Here is a 21,322-nt window from a genome sequence, read left to right on the forward strand (position 1 = left end):
TTTACCGATGGGATTAATGCCATTTTGCTCCCCAGGGTATTACACATGTATCAGTTTGCTCCTCAGACTTCTAATTTGGAAAATTAAGGACCCTGACTTTTTCAATTTTGCCAATTAAGGTTATTCCGTCAATTTATACATTTTTCATCTAAAATGTCGAGATGATCAACCAGAATTTAGCGAGAAATAAAAGAGAAAAAATGATGCATGAGGAAAAAATGATAAGATCTAAATGGAAGAGACCATTTTGTCCTCAAAGATTTGGATAAAAAAAATGTGTAAATTGACGGAAGAACCTCAATTGACAAAATTAAAAAAAGTCAGAGTCCTTAATTTTTCAAATTAGAAGTCTGGGGAGCAAACTGATATAAGTGTAATAGTCAGGGGAGCAAAATGGTATTAATCCTTTTACCGATTTGATCTGACCGATGGGCAGCCCTACTCAGACCCTATTGTAGACTCTGCCTTGTACTAAGCTTACCTTGCCCAAAAACCAAAATTCACTTTTAGTCCTTGTAGTTCGAGCTAACTTTCACTTTGGTCCCTATAATTTCAATTGTTATGATTTGGTCTTATAATTTACAAATCGTTGCAAATTCAAGGACAAGTTAGTATTTTTGTTCATCAAATCATCAAATTTGTTGTGCTTTTAATTATGTAATTTACAAACTATTTCGATTTTGGTCATGTACTTTATATACCGTTAGCGATTTAATGACTAATTTAACGAATTAATAGACAAAAATCATAATGTGTACTTAACTTGTAACAATTTATAAACTACAAAACTAAAATCAAAATAATTAAAATTACAGAGATGAAAGTGGAACCTAACTCAAACTAAAGGGACTAAGAGTGAACTTTGGCTTTTGTGGAATTGGGCCAATTGGAATATTGGGTGGGTCCTCCAGTGAATTGGGCCTGGGTCGGTTACTACCTGGCTTAGGTATTGACGACGATGACGACGACGTCGTATCATAATCGTCAGATGACTCAGACCCCATTCTAGACTCAGGACTCTGCCTTGTACTCTAAGCTTGCCTTGCTCAAATCATCTCTCTCTCTCTCTCTCTCTCTCTTCAGCAGACGAAGCCATAGATGGCGAGCGATAACGAGCCTGCGAAGCTTCTCTTACCGTACCTCCAACGAGCCGATGAGTTGCAGAAACACGAACCGATGGTCGCTTATTACTGTAACTCTCTCTCTCTCTTTCTCTCTTATTAGCTCTGAAACCCTATCTGCCAATTCGATGTCTTGCTATCCTCGTGAGTTTTTTATATTTAATATTTGAACTAATTGAATTTTATTATCTTTGTATTGATTTTAGGTCGATTATACGCAATGGAGCGAGGGCTGAAGATCCCTCAGAACGAGCGTACCAAGACCACCAATTCCCTCCTAATTTCCCTCATGAAGCAACTTGAAAAGGTCCTTTCTTCTTCTAGACGTTTTTTATTTTGGAAATATGGGATTTTTTTTTTTAATTTGTTTGGGTCTGTTTGGTTTCGGAGAAAACTGAGGAAAACAGTAATGAAACTTTAAGTTTGCATGATTGCATCTTATGCTTCAATTACTGGAAATTGAGTACAAATATCTTAATTGACTCTGATTTTTAGTTGCTCTAGTACTTAGGTTCCGTGTAACCTAATTTCAATGTGCAAAATAAATTGTTGGGATTCGGTTTGCAACTGAAAGAATGATACGTTTCTGTTTCTTGTAATGCCCTCGCATTTTTTCCTATTTGTTTGCCTCAGTAATGAAGAAGTGGTTGATTTTTTGTATCAAAGAAGAATTGGTTGATTTTTAAACAACAAGAACATTCATCGTTTTACTTACCAATTCCTTCTTTAAGCATTTTCAGGGTTCCTATAATTTATTATTCCATTTAATTGGAACTTCATCCACGATGCCTTTCAGAATTACTCTTTACGGAGCAAAAATGGTTGCTTATAGTGTGAGAAATGCAAACTAGGTTGTTGTTGCATTAAGTTTGTATAGGCCCTGTAGTTTTTCCCATGGTCAGTCTTGAATTGTAACCAATATTATAACTAGAATACTTGTTTTGCTGCTGTTTTTGCAAAGTTATTTTGTGATAAAATTCATAGATTTCTATGCCCCCAATTGATACTTTTGCTCTATAGGATAAGAAGTCACTGACGTTGGGCCCTGAAGACAATCTGTATCTTGAGGGATTTGCCTTAAATGTCTTCGGGAAGGCAGACAAGCAAGATCGTGCTGGTCGAGCAGATTTGTAAGTCAATTTTTTCGTGGTAATGCATATTCTTTGAAAATGGATTGAGTTCTTATGTCTTTATGAACCATTCATTTAGTTTAATCTCTGAGAGTTCAACTTTTGATCTCCACACCTCTAGGTTTCATGAATGCAGTGCTCCTGTCATAATGCTCCCTTTATGTTGTCAGCTCATGTTTCTTTACAGGATTTTACATTTTCTTTGGAAGTAAATGATTTTATGTGATACAGAAATAATTCTTTTTGAGTTTGTTACAGGAATACTGCAAAAACATTCTATGCTGCAAGCATTTTCTTTGAGATTCTTAACCAGTTTGGTGTGCCTCAGCCTGATGTGAGTTTCTGGTTATGTTTCGCAATTTCGCTTGAAGTTTCATATATTCTTTTCCATTAGGGTTATAGGATTGTAGTTCGAATGATTTGTGATGTGCATTCTTCTTTTGCTATGTTATTACTAATTTGAAGGTTATACAGTTGGATGCTGGGTAGTTTACATTTTATGATCTTTTACAGCTTGAGCAGAAACAGAAGTATGCAGCTTGGAAAGCAGCAGATATAAGGAAAGCTTTAAAAGAAGGAAGGAAGCCTCAAGCAGGCCCCCCGGCTGGCGATGATGATTTTTCAGTTCCATCAAGTACAACTAGTGGTCAATATGTATGTTTCTAAACTTGGCAGTAGTTTTCTTTTGAACTTGTTGGATAGATTAGGGATTTTTCCTTTTAATTGTTTGGTATCATCAATTTGAAGTGATTCATGATTTTTTTTTTTATCATTGAGAACAAAGTGATAAAATTCGGGCTATGATTCTAAATTCATTACTTGTGGCCGTAAGATGGTGGGGGTTGTAAGCAGGATATAGCTAATCCATGCCTTCTCAATTAAGGCCCCTTCATTGAATGAAAGAGTATATGTTAAAGAACGTTAGCTTGCATGTTTATAAACATATTAAGAAAGTAAAATGATGTTTCTGTTAGTGGAGAAAAATTTGTTTATGAGTTTTTACTTTTTGTATGATTTGATCTTCAACTATGTCTATCCTTGCAGGATCTTGGGCCTAGTGAAACTGCAGTTACCAGTCCTGGACCACAATCTGATCCATCACCCCAGTTTTATCATGAAGTCAACAGGCAGCATTCTGCAGACATTGCACCTTCTCAGTTTCATGATAAAGTCAACATCCAGCATTCTACTAGCTTTCAGTCATCACCTCAGTTCCATGATGAAGTCAAAGACCAGCATTCTACTAACATTCCGCCACCACCTCAATCTTACCCTACTGGTGGTCACCCTTCCCGTGATTTCCATCCACCTCCCCCAACAAATAGATCAGAAACTTCTGACTATTCTCAGCCATACAACCAGCAACCCTACCCACATGAACCCCAACATCATTTGCCACATAACTATCCTTCTCATGAAACTAACCCACATGAACCCCTACAGCATTTGCCACATAACTATCCTTCTCATGAAACTAATTACTCCTATCCTAATTTCCAATCTTATCCAAGTTTTACAGAAAGCAATATTCCAGCAGTCTCATCCCACTTTCCCTCTTACCATCAGGGCTCTGATCCTTCACCAACAAACTACCCGTCAGCTCCTTCACCAACAAACTACTCGTCAGCTGCCCAATACCAGTCGAGCAACAGAAATGGGACTGCTTCAGAACCTGCTCCTACCCCTGCAAAGACGTACCAGTATGATAGCAGCTATCAGCCAACACCTGAGAAAATTGCCGAGGCACATAAGGCTGCCAGATTTGCAGTTGGGGCATTGGCATTTGATGATGTGTCTGTTGCAGTAGATCACTTAATTAAATCACTTGAATTGTTAACGAATCCATCAGCTGGTCAGTAAGTTTCTCATTTCTAGGTGCTTGGGATTCCAGATGTTTCCCGTATTTTGTTTGTGTGATTTAATGTGTAAATGTCACTGGATAGTGGACAGGTGCACTAAATGTTACTGTTAATTGTGGATGCGTGTTCGGGAATGAGAATCACCTTTTTATGCTTCATACTCTTTCAAGCATGCAATTTCCTCATTAGATTTAGGCTTAATTATCGATTTACCACCCAAAACTGTAACTCATTCTCACTTTACCACCTGAAAGTTTTTTTGTCCCAAATTACCACCTGTAACTTACATTCGTGTCCCATTTTATCTTGTTCCGTCAACAATTCCGTTAATGCTGACGATCTGGCCGTTAATGCTGACGTGGCGCGCTAGATGTGCGCAATGTGTCACATCTTTTTTTATTTTTCGCATTTTTTTATTTTTATAAACTTTGAAAATTAATTAAAAATAGCTCCGAACTCAGAAAAATACACGAAAAAAATCCTACGGACTCGTCTTGACTAGTACTAATTTACTATAAGGTTAAATTACCAATTTGCCATCTAAAAATTTCCAAAAAAATTAGAAAGTCCAAATTTATTTCTAAAAAATTAAAATAAATTTTCCTCTATTAAATAAATTCTAGAATTTTCGTAAACTCTGGACAAATTCTCAAAAATATTTTGAAAAATTACCAAAAGCCTGTTTTAGAGAATTATTTTAAGATTTTACAGAAATTATAGAATTTTTTTAGAATTTATTTTACAGGGAATTTTATTTTCCTCTAAGACCGAGAGGTTTTTTGGGTAGCAAGTGTTCACGAGAAAGGTATTGTTAGTTTTTAGAAGACTAACGGTGCAGATCTCATATTTTTTGGAGTTTGGGAGATTATTCTATGAATTTTCAAAGAATCTAGAGTATTTTAATTTTCTAGAAATAAATTTAGACTTTCCAAATTTTTTGGAAATTTTTAGAGGGAAAATTGGCATTTTGACCCCATAGTAAATTAGTACTAGTCAAGACAAGTCAGTAGGAATTTTTCGTGTATTTTTCTAAGCTCGAAGCTATTTTTAATTAATTTTCAAAGTTTATAAAAATAGAAAAATCAAAAAAATCAAAAAATACAAAAAAAGATGTGACACGTGGCGCACATCCAGCGCGCCACGTCAGCATTAACGGAATTGTTGACGGAATAAGGTAAAATGGGACACGGGTGTAAGTTACAGGTGGTAATCTAGGACAAAAAAACTTTCAGGTGGTAAAGTGGGAATGAGTTACAGTTTTAGGTGGTAAATCGATAATTAAGCCTTAGATTTATGTGGACTTGCGTGTTAATGGAAGTTGGTTTCTTTTATCTTGCTGTTTGAAAAATTATACAATGAATTAAACAAGAAATGCTTACGCATACAGGTATATTTAATTAGTTGTTGGAGAGCATTTGTTCCTCTAAATCTTTGTTAATAATATCTGGTGAATCATTCTAACATGATTTGGGGGTTGGCTTGATTTAGGTGTGTATTTCTTGACTTTTAGCGAGAGGAGTTATAGTTGGTTAAGAAACTTTGTTACATGCTACACGCCTTTGAATAGTTTGATACCTGATGGCTGTCAAAACCTGTAATATAATTGAAAGGTCTAAAATATCAAGCTCTGAATATCATACATACAAGTATACAACCATACAGTAAAACGACGAAACTGTGTGTGCCTTGCAAGCTTAATTTGGAATTTTGGGCACGTCTTTAAAAAATATCTTCTGTGATCGTTCTGACGTGGAAGCATATGATTGGCTGTGACCCGATAAGAAGTATGCGATCATAAAACACTGCGAACCCCAATTAAATCCTGATGCTGGTCATCACCAAAGCAAACGAAACGAAACCAGAAACTAAAATGGCAACAACTAGCGTAGCTGGAGTGAGCCTATCAAGCCCAAGAGTGTTGAACAAAGCAAGAGAAACACCAAAGGCTAAGTCAGCATGGCTGAACAACCCATGGAAAAGGTGGAGCCAGTTGGGCAGTGGTCGCATGAGTATGATAAGGCCTGTGGGTGCAGCACCAGATAAAATATCCGAGAAGGTGGCTGAGAGCATCAAGAGCGCAGAGGAGGCTTGCTCTGATGACCCGGCCAGTGGAGAGTGCGTGGCTGCATGGGACGAGGTTGAGGAGCTCAGTGCTGCGGCCAGCCATGCCCGAGACAACAAGAAAGGATCCGACCCGTTGGAGACTTACTGTAAGGACAACCCCGAAACCGACGAGTGCCGCACTTATGACACCTGATGAGGTTGTTGTGTTTTTAGATTTCTTAGTACTTTGTTTATGTTACAACTAAATTATACCTGTTGCGTCATCAAACTTTGTTGCCTTGTTTTATGAATTATCTCACATGATACCATTCCTACTTATTATGTGAAAGATGATGATTTGCTGATTAATTATTAGCTTCCAAATATTATGGAGAAGCTTTTTATTTCTTTTTTGTTGTTTTTTACTTTATTTTTTTCTTTTTGTTACAAAGAGGCCTAGAGGGTGGAAAAGGGGATCGAAACTGCTTTGCCAACTGGCCTAACCCAAGTCCTCGTCTTTTACTTCATTTTTATATAGCCGTTTAGATGTTAAAATGGTTGGCGTTATCAGTTACCAAAGGTGTATTTGGTCGCTTTTAAAGTAATTAATTACTTAGTGGCCAAAAAACAAAAATTAATTACTTAATTAAAGGCTCGTGACTACCATTAAGCGCGAAGCATGGCTCATGATTTGGTGGTATCATGTTATCAACCGACAACCATCACCGTTTCTTTCTGTTGCTTTGGATTTTGTCCAAGCTCAAAGGGAAGTTTATTCTATTTCGAAATCAACCATTGACCCATGTGTTAATCGTGTGATTGGCCAATCAATACTCCAGTTTCGATGGTAAGGTAATCGATGTAAGGGTATTTTGAACGTATTAATTTGATTATATTGTAACTATTAAGTTGATTATATCTTGATTATATTATAACACTTAAGTTTGATTATATCGTATGTATATATATTGGTTATTTACCTTAATTTCTTTCCTCTGTTATAATAAGTTGATTATACCGTGTGTTATTATCTCTGATCTGATTATAGTTTTTTAAATTCAAAGTGAATAGAATTTCCAAGTAAATTGAATGACTATAAACGGAGGCTCGGTCCATGGTGTCTGTGTTTTGATCGATACTTATCTAACAATTCAATTCAGATATCTATCTAACCATCACATCAACATGAGAATATCTTGCCCCTAAAACAGGAATCACCACCCACCACTTCCATGGAAATATAGAACTAATCAACAAACAATCTGTTTTCCAATCCAATCCCAAAATGGAGGAGGGCTTGAATGTTTGGGAATTGGGAATTTGAGATAACGCAATCAATAAGCGATGCCATGAAAACAGAGATATCCAGAACAAACATTTTATTATACAAAGATGATGAACCTGGTACATACGGTACGGACAGAGAACCATTATTAAGACTTGAAAACAGAGACTAACGAAGACCCAAAAAAAAAAAACATCAAAGATAAATACACCGAAGGAACACAAAGACAAAGCACAAAAACTAAAGTGACCCAGAATAGATCAACCCAGAAACATGTCAGCAGAGGCCGAAATCGGATGAGTGGGGTAGGGAAGCTGCCATGGCTTGAGTAGAGGATCAGGAATCTCCGGGATGTCGACGGAGAGGCCGCTGACCTCCTCAAAGATATGGAGGACAGAGTTCAAGGAACGCAATCGGTCAGTCAGTTCCATAACTTGAGCCCTCATCACATTGTTCATTGACTCCACCTCACCGTAGGCTTGCTCCTTGGCATCAATACTCTGCCCAAGCTGATTGTTTGAGATTTGTAGTCGGCTGATTTCGCCCGTCAGATCCTCCATTTGCTTCTGCTTCTTCATCCGCGACCGCCGCGCGGATTCGCGATTTGACAACATCCTCTTCCTCTTCCTCTCGTCCACCGTCCCAGACCCATCGGATCCTGAGCTTGATTGTCGCTCAACCGAACCCATTTTTTTTGGGTATTTTATTTTACCCAACAATAAATATCGAATGGGTTGTAATTCGATGAACTAGAAATGGGAATTTGCGAAGAAAATTGAAAAAAAAATTAGGGTTTCTAAAGTTGGACTAAAAAAAATTGGGATTAGAACTGGGAAATTGGAATCAGAGACAGCGATTTGATTCGATTAATTCATGAGAAGACGTAGAACCAGTAGAGGAAGACATATGAGAAGGAGTGGAGCAAACGAATTCGACGCATGAGAATAGCGTATGTCATAAAAACACGAGACTCATTGATGTAGGTGACAACAACCCAGAACTCCCAAGCCCCAAATCAGATCTAGACGAAAATGAAATACGATTCAAGAAATTCAAACCCCCAATACGAAAACCCAAGATCAACTTCAGATCTAAACACTAATCAAACATCAAGAAAAAAGACAAGAGGACTCGGAAGAAGCGAAAATGAGAGAGAGAGAGAGAGAGAGAGAGAGAGAGAGAGAGAGAGAGAGAAGGCAAGTACTTATCTAAAACGCGTAGCGGAGAAACTAATGCGAAATGAGAGGCGAGGTGAAAGAAGGTTGAGAAGGCTCTCGAATGGGGGTTTTATAGGGGAAGCTCACAAACTGTAAGGGGTATGGTGGGTTTAAAGAATAATAAAAAATGGGAGTTTATATTTTTTAATGGCATTTTGTGTTAATTTTGTGTGTCATGGCTGGCGTGCATTACTGAATACACAGCTAATACGTTTGCCACTTCAACCATTATACTATTATACTATGAACCCGAGGAAAAATAGAAGGAAGGTTCTTTACCTCCTTCCTTTTTTGTTTTTCTTTTTCACTGATTGGTCAGTCAGAAATAGGAAGCCACAAAGCTTGGTCAACCTTCACCTGCCTTCATAAATGCACACAGCATGCTTAGTTAATGAAAATTAGGACCGTAAGAGCATGTATAATGACTTTTTGTTATATGCTATTTTAGTATTTAGCAATAATTTTTATGTTTTTTGCTTTAATGGCATAAAAGTTATAACTATATATTAGTATGTTTATATTTTTAATATATTTATATATATCTTTATAAATTAAATTTAATAAATTAAATTATTTTAATAATTATATGCTTGTAAATATTTTAATAGAAAATTTGGGTTAAATACCTAATCCCAATAATTTTTTAGAAAACCAGTAAGACCATATAATTTTTAGGTTGGGCTACTAATTAATAGAGTTAATTTTCAGAATAGGTCACAAACTAACAGCCTGTTCTTTTGGGCCTTATTATTGACAGATTTACCCTTTGGGCCATGTCTGATGAAAGTTGAAGTTTGTTAAAATGGTTTTGACGAAATTGCGAACTCTTTTAAATTGGGTCGTATCATTTCTCAATCTTGTTCACCAACCTTGCTATCGAATCCCAAAGAGAGACAGAGAGAGCTCCATAGTTCCATAGCTCTATAGCTCTGTAGCTCTGCACCAAGCTATTCACTTCACGGAGCTAAGAGAGAGAGAGAGAGAGAGAGAGACAGAGACAGATTTGGTGCAGATGCTGGAGTTGGCGTTGGGTTTCGTTCAGCGGCTCGGTGACGAACACAGTGGTGGTAATTGAGACGACTTAGATTGCGCTGGTGATTGTGGTTTTGGTGTTGGTGTGGAGGAGATCGTCAGATTGGGGAATTGGTGTTGGTTTGGTAATCTTGATCTTGAGTTTGATCTAAATTTTTTGTTCATATACTGCAATTTTAATTTGTTTTGATATATGTTGCTTATGAATTTCTTTTATTAATTTTCTTAGGGTTTGATCTTTGGATTTTGTTATCTTTGAGTAATTTGTGTGTGTCTGTTTCAAGTTTTGTATATTGTTTAATTTTGGAGTTTAGGCTTGGCTATGTTTTTTCTTTTTAATTCTTGTTTTGTATTTGATTTGATTTTTATTTCTCTTTATGTTTGTGACTGTTCCGTTGTTGTGATTTCTGCATTAGAGTTTTAAATTTTTTGTGGAGCTCAGTCACAACTTCTATTCATGATTTTAGGCATTACTAGAAGAGTGATTTTAGCAACTACTTACTTACCTAATGTTAATGTTCGGTGATGATCATTATTCAAAGGGCCATCAAGGTTAATTACCTAATGAACATGCTTATATACTGAAAATAAGCATGCTTGGGCCTCTAAGGACTTTTTAGTTTTCAAATCAATCCACCCTTGGGCCAATAAGGTTGCCTTTAATCAGGAAACACCATCAAGCATATTCGGATTGAACCACTAAAAGATGCATGTGACTAACAAATTGTACTATTCCTGACATGCTTTTCAATTTGATCATTTACAGAACATGGATGAAGCACACTGTAGCCCTGGTTTGCATGCCGCAGCTGGACCTGGTCTTGCAGAAGAATGTGCAGCACTGGTATTCTAATTATTGATTGTTTTTTAGCTATTTTATATTGAAATATATATATTTTTTATACTCAGTTGTAGTAGAATGTTGTCTTCAGACACTGGTCATACAATCCTTGATACTTGAAATATGTCTTTTTTTAAAGCTTTCTCACTGGTGTTCTGTTTAAATTAATTAATATCAGACTCAACTGATTTGGTATACCTTTGTTTCTTGACAGGGTGGATGCCGAACAGGGATGGCAAAGGTTACTAAGGCGTATGACCTTCCAGCTAGGTGGGTATATTGGTACACTTTTCATATATATATATATAGACAAAGGAAGCTGAAATCTATGTAGTATTATATCAGAAAGCTCATTTATGCACCCAAGCACTCTTCATGTATGTTTCTACTGGCTGGAATTAAGAGACATTGTTAGTTTGTAGGATATGTTGATTATTATTAGCTTTTGTCTGTTCTTAATTTCATTAGTTGAGGTTATAGAAACTTTTTTTGGCATTCTGTTTTGGCTGCCAGAATACATTTTAAAGAGAAATCCTTTGATCTGGATCTTGAATATGTCAATTTGTGTTTATTCTACATAAGGCTTGTTTTCATAAGCATGTTTTAGTGAGCTAGCTTAATTTATGTGTTGCATATTATGCTCTAGCATCCTATAAGAAAAGACTTGATCAAGGATCCAACATCAATATAGCAACTAGAACTATGGCACTTGCACAAATTGCTGTTAAATTAGTGATGGGGTCATCAATCACACGGTTTCATTACATTACATTTTATATGAAATTCATCTATTGAAGCTAGCTTAAGCAGGATTCTGCAACATATGGCTGCGTAAAATTGATATTCCACAAGTAAAACTCAAAGATTCAATAAACTCAAAGCTGAAAGTAGGTATGTGTAAACATCAGTAGCTTCATAATATGATGCATTCCCCTGTTTATGTTAGTATTATATGGTCTTCATGCATTCCCCTGTTTATGTTTATATTATGCTAAACATTAAGGTGTTTTATGTTAAATTTATTTTTCTGAATCTCAGTCACAACTTCAAATTTTGTTAATTCGTTGTTATATGAGTTTTGGGGGTGGTTTATGTGCACTTTCTATAGTTTTCATGTTGGAATTTAGGACATTAGGGTCTATCTTTTAAGAACCTAAACTTATCTCTTTCAATATCAGTCACACTTTAGATTTAGTTATGACTGTAGGACAGTCACAATTTCAGATGCAGTTGTGACTACCAAACAGTCACAACTAAATTGTGACAGTCACAGTTAATTTTTTATTATTTTTAGGTGTTCTGTATTAATCCGTTTGATTTTTTATTTTTTCTATTTGAATCCTTTGTGTGTGAATTGGAAGCCAAATGCATGACTCTTTATTCATATGTAATTGCAGATTTCTTAAAAAAACTTTCTCTTATTATAGTAGTCCTTCTAATGATTTTGTTTTTGTTTGATTTAGGAATATAGGGTTGGGTTATGAAGTTGGTTAATGGTACCAAGCACTCGGCAGTGACTTTTTTATAACAACTGAGCACTTCTTCCGGCGCTCGGCTCTAGTTCCTCCGTCTATTTGAATGGTACATCAAAAAAAAATTAGGCTGAAGTTGTCTTTAAGAATAGGCTGCCTTTCTACCTTAAAGTTAGTCACAGCTAAATCTAAAGTTGTGACGAAACAGTCACAACTTAGATTTAAGATGATATCTTCTAAATGGAAGCAAAGATAGAGATGAATGTCAAATTATTTCTGTTTAACAGTCACAGGTTTAATTTCCTCCTTAAGAGGGTATATGTTTAATGCAAATTTCCTTTTTATGTTAGCTTTTATGTTAATTAAACATGTAGGTGTTTTATGTTAAACTTATTTTTTTATGAATATCATTCACAACTTCAAATTTTGTTAATTCATTGTTATATGAATTTTGGGGTTGCTTTAGGTGCATTGTCTTTAGTTTTCATGTTAGAGTTTATGGATTTTTTAGTTATGAATATCATTTGATCACAACTAAATCAGTCACACTTTAGATTTAGGGCTGATTTAGTTGTGAGATAGTCACATCTTAAATCGGTCACAATTAAATCTAAAGACAGTCACAACTTAATTGTGATAGTCACAACTTTAGATTAGTTGTGACTAATTGGATTAATTATTTTTTTAAAAAATATATAATAGTATAGTATAAATTAGGTTAAAACAATACTTTTGCATAGTAGTTAACTTACTGTAATGGTGGGAGATATTTCATTCCTCTTGAATGAGAGGGGTTCGAATCCCCTCCATGTTAAATGTTAATTTAATTTTTTGTGTAATGAGTAGAGCTTGGCCGGAGTTCGGCCGGAGGACGGTGGCCAGAGGTCGGCCGGAAAACAGTGGCTGGAAGTCATTCATGTTGATGATGAGGGAAGGGTAGATTTGTACTTTTCACAATGGCATAGCAAGTAAATATAGAACTGTTGAAGGCTTTTTAATTTCATTAAGGTTTGACTATTCATGTGACGCCCCGAAACTGGGAACACCACAGCGGCACCCGTCTTAAAGATCTTGAGACTATAATACCCCTTACCCCGAGTATTATATTCTCAAGCTCTCTAAAACGAGTTAAGCCCTTTTTATTGAAGAACCCGGGTTGGATCAGAGTAGTAAAAATACAACGGAAGAAATTACTGAAAATGCCTCATATTATAAATAACAGTAAAGAGTACCAACCCGTGAGGGTTATGTGTTTCAAATACACTAACCCTAATGCTACATAATAAAACAGTAGATAAACAGATATGTCAGGATAGTCCAACCCACGCCAGAGTGATTCAGTCTTCAACAAAGTGGTGCAACAAATTAGACTCATGGATAGCCATTGGGATATGCCACCTACGAGGATGAAAGAGAAACACCACCACATATCCAAAGAAAGGATCTAAACCAGATAGCAAGACTGAAACTGACAAGCTGCAAGTGCCACACCCACGACCTCAATCTTGGTCTCCAACAACTGGATTATCTGCACTCACAAGAGTACAGTAGGGGGTAAGCGTCACATATGTTCATCGCTTCCCCTCGAGGGAAAATTCTGGTTAGGTTTGAAGCAATACTCGAAAATATAGGATTTCAAGGAAAACAGTTTAAAAGCGATGCACACCCAAAAACAGGGTATCGATATCAATAATATTGTAACCAAAGCCAGTAATGATAAAGATAATTATGCCAATAATCAGTGAGTAAAGCCTTTGCATGCTCATACATCTTTTTCAGTGATAATCCTTCCTGTTACGTGACATAGTTCAGAAACATACCTGCGACCGATCACATACAGGCCAACCGCCAGTATTGAAAATTCAACCACCACCTCGATACTGTGGTGAGAGTATCCATTTACCTGGTAATACCACATTGGTTAGCCTCCCCAGAAGGACATTCGATTAACCAGTCCGTACTTACCCCTCCGGAGGTTTAGGGGATCGAAACCCAAGGTCACAACACGTGCCCGTTACTCTCAGGTCGTCCAAGGTATCATACAGAAAATCACACAAATATGCCATACAAAAATCATGCACATTCTCTGTGAAAGACATTTTCATATACATATAGTACGAAAATAGGCAGGAAATCCAATAACCGGGATATGGTACCTTCCCCCTACCTGTTTTACCAAAGTGTGTCCCTTGCCTGATCCCTTTCCTGTGTCTGGGTCCCACTTGTACCTGTTGGGAAACTGGAGATCCGAATCCGACGACAGCTATTAGGAACGTACTAAACGTACTCTCGACTTTGTCTGTTAAGACCAGGTAAAATCTAGAGGTTTGGCACTAGCGCAACTTGCTAGGCTTCTCTAAATTCTTGATCCGGCATGACCCTGCTCCCCGAGGCAGACAGTCATGTCAGACCGTGTGGTTTCTAAGTTTATTTTAATTTATTGTCGAGGAGGTTGATCAGATATGAACCTTACAACGTGACCAGGTCAGTGCATGGGGAAACTGAGGGAGCTCTGGCTCAGTACCCAACGCTTGTATGCTCATGGACTGACCTTAGTCATCACGTTATTTGGTTACCACTGATATGGCCTCAATATTTATTAAGTTCATTTAATAACAACAGTTAAACGGCGTCTCGTCTATAACCACCACTTAAACAACAGCAAATTAAATAAGCTGGGTTAAGGGTATACCTGTTGAAGACTTCCCACGAGCAGAGTCTCGGTACTACTAGACTTGCTAAGTAACAAGATTAAAATAGCCTAATTAACAAGAGATTTATTTAACAAAATTTTAGCAGAAATTCGACAGGGATCAAGAAATTACCTATGGAGCTCAGAAATGATTTTTTTAAAACTTCACCAAAACATAGCCTTCACACTACTAGAATTGAAGAAGTCGTCGCCACGATCGCGTAGGCGAAATCGGATCGTCGATCGGAGCTCCAGAACTCAAGATAAACTCAAAACAAGATTGAAGAAGAGAGAGAAAAGAGGAGAGAGGAGAGAGAATCTCTCTCTTGGGAAGCGTGCGGCTGAAATGGGTGAAGAACCAGTAAGGGTGCGGCACTATTTATAGGAAGGCTTGACTGAGTCAACTCGGTCAACTCGTTGACTCAGTGGGTGGACTCACCACCAACCGTTGCCACGTGTCAAGTGGAGAGGCTGCCACGTGTCGCGGGCCATGCAGCTGGTTGCACATGCAGCCGTCGGATCAGATGGGCCATGCGAGATCCAACGGCTCAGATCGTGCCACGTGGCGCGATCTGGTATTTCCTATTTTATCTTATTTTTCCTATATTCCCCAACTTCAAAAATTAATTAAAAATAGCTCGGGACTCAGAAAAATACCCCGAAAAATACTACGGACTCGTATCGACTAGTACTAATTAACTATGAGGTCAAATTACCAATTTGCCCTTTAGAAAAATTTCGAAAATTTCAAGCTCCACAAACTAAGATAAAATGCTTTAAAGAAAAAGAAATTTTGGGAAATTCATAAAATAATCTCCCGGACTCGGAATAATACGAGACTTGTTCCGTTGGGTTCGTGAGTAAAAGTACCACCTTTTAAAGGTCTAACTTGGGTCAAAACTCTAGTCAAAGTTGGTCAAACAATTAAAGCGTAAGGTGAAAAATACGATTTTCCGCCAAACAAATTTCTAGAAAAATTCTAGAAATTAAAGAAAAATCCCAAAATAAATTTGGAAAATTTTGGATCTCACAATTCAACTAGTATCTAATCTAAAATGGTATTTAATTTTGGTACCTAAACCAAAAAGTTATTAAAGTTTAGTAGTTAAAATCAATGGACCTATATTTTAATGAGATCTTTAATATGAGCCTAATATTAAATATATTTAAATATTATTATTTTAATACCCAAATTAATATTTTAGTATTTTTCATGTCAAAGTCAAATTTAAGAATTGTAAAATTTGAATACATGGCCAATCAACCCATGACAGATGCTCATCCTCATGCCTCTTGCTGCAACCTTTTCCATCCATGTGAATATCCTTTCTTCTCTCTCTCCTCATGGGACCCAGCACTTTTTCAACCAATCACTTTTTTTCACTTGGTTTTTTATTCTTTTTTTACCCATACTTTTCAAATGGTGGGTACACTTTTTTCTTGAGTTCCTCAATAGCAATTGCTAAATTTTATGCTATATATAGTGGAAAATTTAGCAATAGCATAGCAAATGCTAAATTTAGCTATGTCATTGTAGTGAGTTTTTTTATCAATTCTGCTATATTTAGCATATAGCATAGCATTAGCCATGTCATTGTATATGCTCTAAAGATAACATTTGCACAGGGCTAGTGAAAATTGTACATTACTTACTGAATGTAGAAGGAAGGCTTTGGCAGGAGGATTAGGTGGGTTGTGACATAAGCCATGCTTATATTGTGTAATCTATGCTACTGATGTTGCTTGTCCATTTGGGCTATTGTGTTGTGGGCTTTTTGGATGATGATAGTAAAGGCCTTGTTAGACCGGTTGGACAAAAACAAAAGTTCAAAAACACAAATTACAATTACCGGGCTGTTTTTAAGGCCTAGGCTAAATTCATCACCTTCAACTGCTGAGTTCACCATCTTATTTCAAAAATTTCAATTTTACCCTTTGGTAAATAACCACCGAATGGTCATTCTATAGGTATCTGCCACACTTTGGTGGATTATTCGGTAGTTATCTGCCAAACATTGGTAGAGGTTTTGGTAGATAACTACCGAATGGTCATTCTACATATATTTGCCAAACTTTTGTGGATTATTCGGTAGTTATCTGTCGAACATTGGTGGAGGTTTCGGTAGATAACTATCGAATGAGTGTTGGTGATTTCATCTTCATTTTGCAAGAGAGGGTAAAATAGGAAAAAAGTTGGACAAATATGTTAGGGTGGTGAACTCAGCAACTGAGGGTTGTGGAATTAGCCTAGGCCTGCTTTAAATTGGGATACTTCCATTTTCAGCCCATTTTGGAGGCTTTTGTAATAACCAAGTCAACCTTTGTCTTGAAATGATAATTACATCCATGCTAGAAATAAAAGTGGTCATGGATTTGTCATGTTGAGTATAGGTACATAGGAGCTATTGAGAATCTTTTCTTTACTGCAAATGCTCATATTATATCATCTTCTTCTATAAGCATAAGCTTGGGACGAGTGTCATTGAAATTATCAAATTGGACAAGTTGGCCTCCTTGAAACCTCTGGATGTGTTCAATATTCGGCGTCCACCTGTATGCTGCTACATAAGTGACAAAATACCTACTCCTGTTGAAAACTGTTATGTGATATGCTTGGTTATGAACTTTATTTATAAACCATTTTAGGGGAATGCTGAGGAAATCAATGCAGAGATCATGCCACTTTTTTAAATGTATCTATGCTAAATACTGGAACTTTGGAGAGAACTATTGGAAATGGCTGTTGTTAGAAACATATAACTGACTATGATAACCAAATTAATGAGCAGCTTAGGAGTAACTTTAACTACTTCTTACTTCCTGTTATGCTTATAGCTAAAATGTGAAAGCTCCTAGTCTTGCATATTGATGTGAGCTAGTGCTATGTTGATGTATGGACTATATACACATGAACTTGGTTTTGCACAAAAAGATGGAGGTAATATCTGCGTAATAATGTCCATGCCAAATTTAGGATTAGAAATTGACTGATATAATGCCTTTTGTAATTTTAAATGCAAAGTTGTTTCTGTTGTTGAAAATTATTTAAAGATTTGGTGTTGAAGGTGAAAAGCGAGTTGCCTTATTCTTGCTTCAATCGATTCGTGCAGTAATGAGGGATCTTCATTTGTACTATTTGCTGACATTTTACATGAAAGTGGTTCATTAGCCTTTTCTAATATTTACTTGTGAGTTTCCTCACTGGTTTTCTGAGTAGCCTCAGAAACCTATTAAATTGCACTATTATTACTAACATTAGGCTTGTTAACCTCTTGTGGTATAATAAATGATTGTCGAAACAGATGAGCTAATAAGTCTTGGTGTTTTAGATTTAAAATACAAAAATGCTTTATTAAACCATTATATTTATGATCATTATTAAGTGCTTCAAAATGTTTTTGTAATGCTTGAAAACTAAAAGGGAAAAATTTTCAAAAAGGACACGTACTTTGGGGTCAATCTTAGTTTAGGACACTAGTTTGAGTTTGTGTTAGTTTAGGACATATATTTCGGGTTTGTATCAGTATGAGATTTTCCGTCACCTCTGTCACAACCTTCGTTAAAAATATACCACGTGACTTGCACGTGACTTATTTTAAAGGGCAAAATTGTCACTCCCTATACTTTTAAGACAGATCCAACTGCAAGCATTTGCCCCGTTTTTCTTCCCGCCACAGAACATTGAATCCCTCCAATTTTCTGGGATTTCCCCCTAAAATCTGACTTTAAGTCTTTATAAAAACACAAAATTCTATTCATTTGAGGATAAAATAGAGGCTTTGGGTTTTGAATAACATACCTGCGTGTGATGATGGAACCGGTGGGTCGAAGGTACTGCTATTGTGGTTTTCCAGCTGCAAGGATCACGGCTTGGACTGATGCAAACCCTGGCAGAAGGTTCGATGGCTGTTCCAGAGTAGGGTGTATAAAAGCTCTGTGTTTGTTTGATTTTCGTTACACATGTAGATTACTATGGGTTTTTTAGTTAAGTAATTTATGTTTTTATTTCCAGAATCCCAAGGGAGGATGTGATTTTTTCAGATGGGTTGATCCTCCCATGTGTGCAAGGTCAAGGCAAGTGATACCTGGATTGCTAAGGAAACAAAGTTTGCTGGAGACACAGGTTGATCGAGGTTAAGCAAGGGTGAAGAAGCTCTGGTTTTGTTTGATATTGTCTTGGTTGATTTTTGTGTTTTCCTGGATGAATGGCAAAAGCAATGGACCATAAATGTTGAATGGAATATTTTCGGGTTTTTATGTTTTCGGGTTGTTAATATTGTGGGGTTGAATGGAATAGATCAAGGCTATCCGTTTTGGGTTGAATGGAATAGATTAAGGCTATCTGCTTTTGTGTTATGTATGGCCAAACATTTCAGATTGCCTTATATTGTAATGGCAATGTTTAAGTTTAAATGAAAGGATATTTTGGCAATTTGCTGGTCTTGGTATTTTTTTTTTGTTGGATTGTATCAAATTGGATTGAAGATAAACACATAAACCTCTTAAAGGGAAGAATTGACCATTTATTTTGCAACACCAAAAATAAGTTGATTTCATTCGAAATGTAAATAAGCCTTGTATTTTCAATCCAAGACAAGTCATATGGACAAAAATCAAATTAGACTTGTTATATATACATTCAAAGGAAAGCATTCCAAACCACTTGAAGCCAAAAATAGTTCCATACATTGTTATCTCATTCAGTACAACATATAGCTAATCATGACAATGTAAAATGTTTAACCAAAAGTAAGATATATGTTTAACCAACTTCACACAAACAGAATTCTAACCCAAAAGTAAAATGTTTAACCCAAAAGCAGTAGTACAACTCAAAAAAACCTTGTGGTCATATTCCTAAGACCTGCACAAAAAAACCTTGTGATCATCCTAACTTCAAACTACATTTCAGAAATTTCAGAACACAACAGATTAGTATTGGCTTCATGGGATCCTCGACCTTAGTGATTTCTTCTTGACAGGTGATTTGAACCTTTTTTTGGGGAGCACTGTGGCAGTCACATTTGAAGTACAAGGTTGTGATGAACTTTGTGGCAAAATGAATGTTGGTTGGGATTGTGGTCTCACAGAGGATGATGGTTGAGATGACACTTCTCTGGTTGGGGGGTTGGATGAATCTGCAGATGGTGGTCTTAGTGAAGCCTTTTTTGATCGTTGCATTGCATTCCTAGACCTCAGTCTTCGAATTTGGGGTTTCTTTTTTACTTGCAAGCAAACTCAAGTCCATAAATAATGTGTTCAGACTGCAATTAAAAAGAGAACAAAATAACAAGGCTCTTGACTTAGATTACCTTCTTGGCTTGCTAGTCTAGGTCCTGGCCTTACTCTTGTCCATCACCTTGAACCTTCTCATTTCCCTGCAAACAGAAAGAAAAGCACACACCACAAAGAGTCATCAGATATTTTCAAATCTAGTCAATGAATATGTCAATTAAGCACACACAGTCAGTTTGGTACCTTCTTTTGTACATCATTTTCTCTTCCACAGGTCCTTGAATTGTGACCCTCCTTACCACATTTCTTGCAGGTAATGGTGACATCAAACCTTCTCAATTTTGTTGGATTTGGTGGCTTCTTTGGTTCATTTGAATCTATGGCCCTTACTTTCTTGGGTCTTCCTGCTTGTTTCTTATAGCATGAAGGCTTGAGTGGTGGCTTCCCTGTTCTAATCCACTGGTCTTTCCCAGGCATAGAGTTAATCATTGATGCATATGTTGCCTGGTAAGCAGTAATATGATACTTTTCATATGTGAATTCTTAAATTGTAAGGTCACTGCCATGCTTCCAAATAGATGATATTGCATGGCAACAAGGTATACCACTTACATCCCACTGTCTGCAAGAGCATGTTCTGAGATCCAAATCAACTGCATACTGATGCTTATCTGTGATTACTTGATATTTCTTTCCACCACACCAAAAAGCCCTACACATACAACAGTCCTTCTTTCTTTTGTCTATTATGCCTCTGATCCTTGGCCCTAGTTGATATTTCCACTTCTGAGCTTGCTCTCTTCTTCTTGCAAAAAGCAACATTAGATACATTCTCAGCCTCTCAAGCAAGGTAAGTATTGACTGGTCCCTTGCCTTTAAGATTGTTGCATTGAATGACTCGCATAGGTTTTTTAGAATCAAATCACATTTTGCTTCTATTTTGAAGAATGCCTTGCTCCAATGGTGTGGAGGCTTATCATCAAACCACTTGTATGCCTCACCATCTATTTCCTTCATCTTGTTCATCTCTGACCTCCACTTTGCCTCATAAGTTGACTTTGCTGCACTCTGAAAAATCTCTTTCAGTAAGAGGCTGGGAAACTTCTTTCTGAAGTTCTCCCCCAAATGCTTGACACAATGCCTGTGTTCTGCATTGGGAAGCAAGTCCTTTACTGCATCAATTAAACCCTTTTGTTTGTCACTGAGTATCACATAATGATGTGAATTCTCCAAGTTCAAATCCATAATCAAGTGCTGCATAAACCACCCCCAACTATCTCTGTTTTCGATTTCCACAATTGCATATGCCAATGGAACCATTCCATTGTTAGCATCCACCCCTATGGTAGTCAAAAGCTGCCCCTTGTGAGGTCCCTTAAGGAAGCACTCATCCAT

The 21,322-nt window shown here is 36.8% G+C and overlaps 4 protein-coding genes and 1 long non-coding RNA gene across 5 annotated transcripts; 3 read left to right on the forward strand and 2 right to left on the reverse strand.

The window, feature by feature from the left end:
• Positions 1 to 1,026: 1,026 nt before the first annotated feature.
• On the forward strand, positions 1,027 to 4,268 carry EXT-LIKE (hydroxyproline-rich glycoprotein family protein). Its single transcript, XM_086251007.1, has 6 exons — positions 1,027 to 1,192; positions 1,328 to 1,428; positions 2,142 to 2,251; positions 2,510 to 2,585; positions 2,765 to 2,905; positions 3,296 to 4,268. Exons 1-6 carry the CDS (start codon positions 1,099 to 1,101, stop codon positions 4,109 to 4,111), a joined length of 1,338 nt encoding a protein of 445 aa, XP_086107133.1. The 5' UTR covers positions 1,027 to 1,098; the 3' UTR covers positions 4,112 to 4,268.
• Positions 4,269 to 5,945: 1,677 nt separating this feature from the next.
• CP12-1 (CP12 domain-containing protein 1) lies at positions 5,946 to 6,561 on the forward strand. The gene has a single exon (XM_086252602.1). The coding sequence runs from the start codon at positions 5,981 to 5,983 to the stop codon at positions 6,365 to 6,367; it is 387 nt and encodes a 128-aa protein (XP_086108728.1). The 5' UTR covers positions 5,946 to 5,980; the 3' UTR covers positions 6,368 to 6,561.
• A 954-nt stretch (positions 6,562 to 7,515) lies between these two features.
• On the reverse strand, positions 7,516 to 8,646 carry BZIP53 (basic region/leucine zipper motif 53). Its single transcript, XM_086250842.1, has one exon. It carries the CDS (start codon positions 8,125 to 8,127, stop codon positions 7,699 to 7,701), a length of 429 nt encoding a protein of 142 aa, XP_086106968.1. The 5' UTR covers positions 8,128 to 8,646; the 3' UTR covers positions 7,516 to 7,698.
• Positions 8,647 to 10,473: 1,827 nt separating this feature from the next.
• LOC147280357 (uncharacterized) lies at positions 10,474 to 11,089 on the forward strand. The gene is made up of 2 exons (XR_015123213.1): positions 10,474 to 10,531; positions 10,743 to 11,089. It is a non-coding gene; the product is annotated as an uncharacterized LOC147280357 (long non-coding RNA).
• Positions 11,090 to 20,034: 8,945 nt separating this feature from the next.
• Positions 20,035 to 21,322, reverse strand: LOC147280358 (uncharacterized). Its single transcript, XM_086252189.1, has 3 exons — positions 20,540 to 21,322; positions 20,171 to 20,431; positions 20,035 to 20,070 (listed from the first exon to the last, which is right to left on the reverse strand). Exons 1-3 carry the CDS (start codon positions 21,320 to 21,322, stop codon positions 20,035 to 20,037), a joined length of 1,080 nt encoding a protein of 359 aa, XP_086108315.1.

Source organism: Dryas octopetala, chromosome 7, assembly GCF_963921425.1.
Source record: "Dryas octopetala chromosome 7, drDryOcto1.1, whole genome shotgun sequence".
Classification (NCBI taxonomy): domain Eukaryota; kingdom Viridiplantae; phylum Streptophyta; class Magnoliopsida; order Rosales; family Rosaceae; genus Dryas; species Dryas octopetala.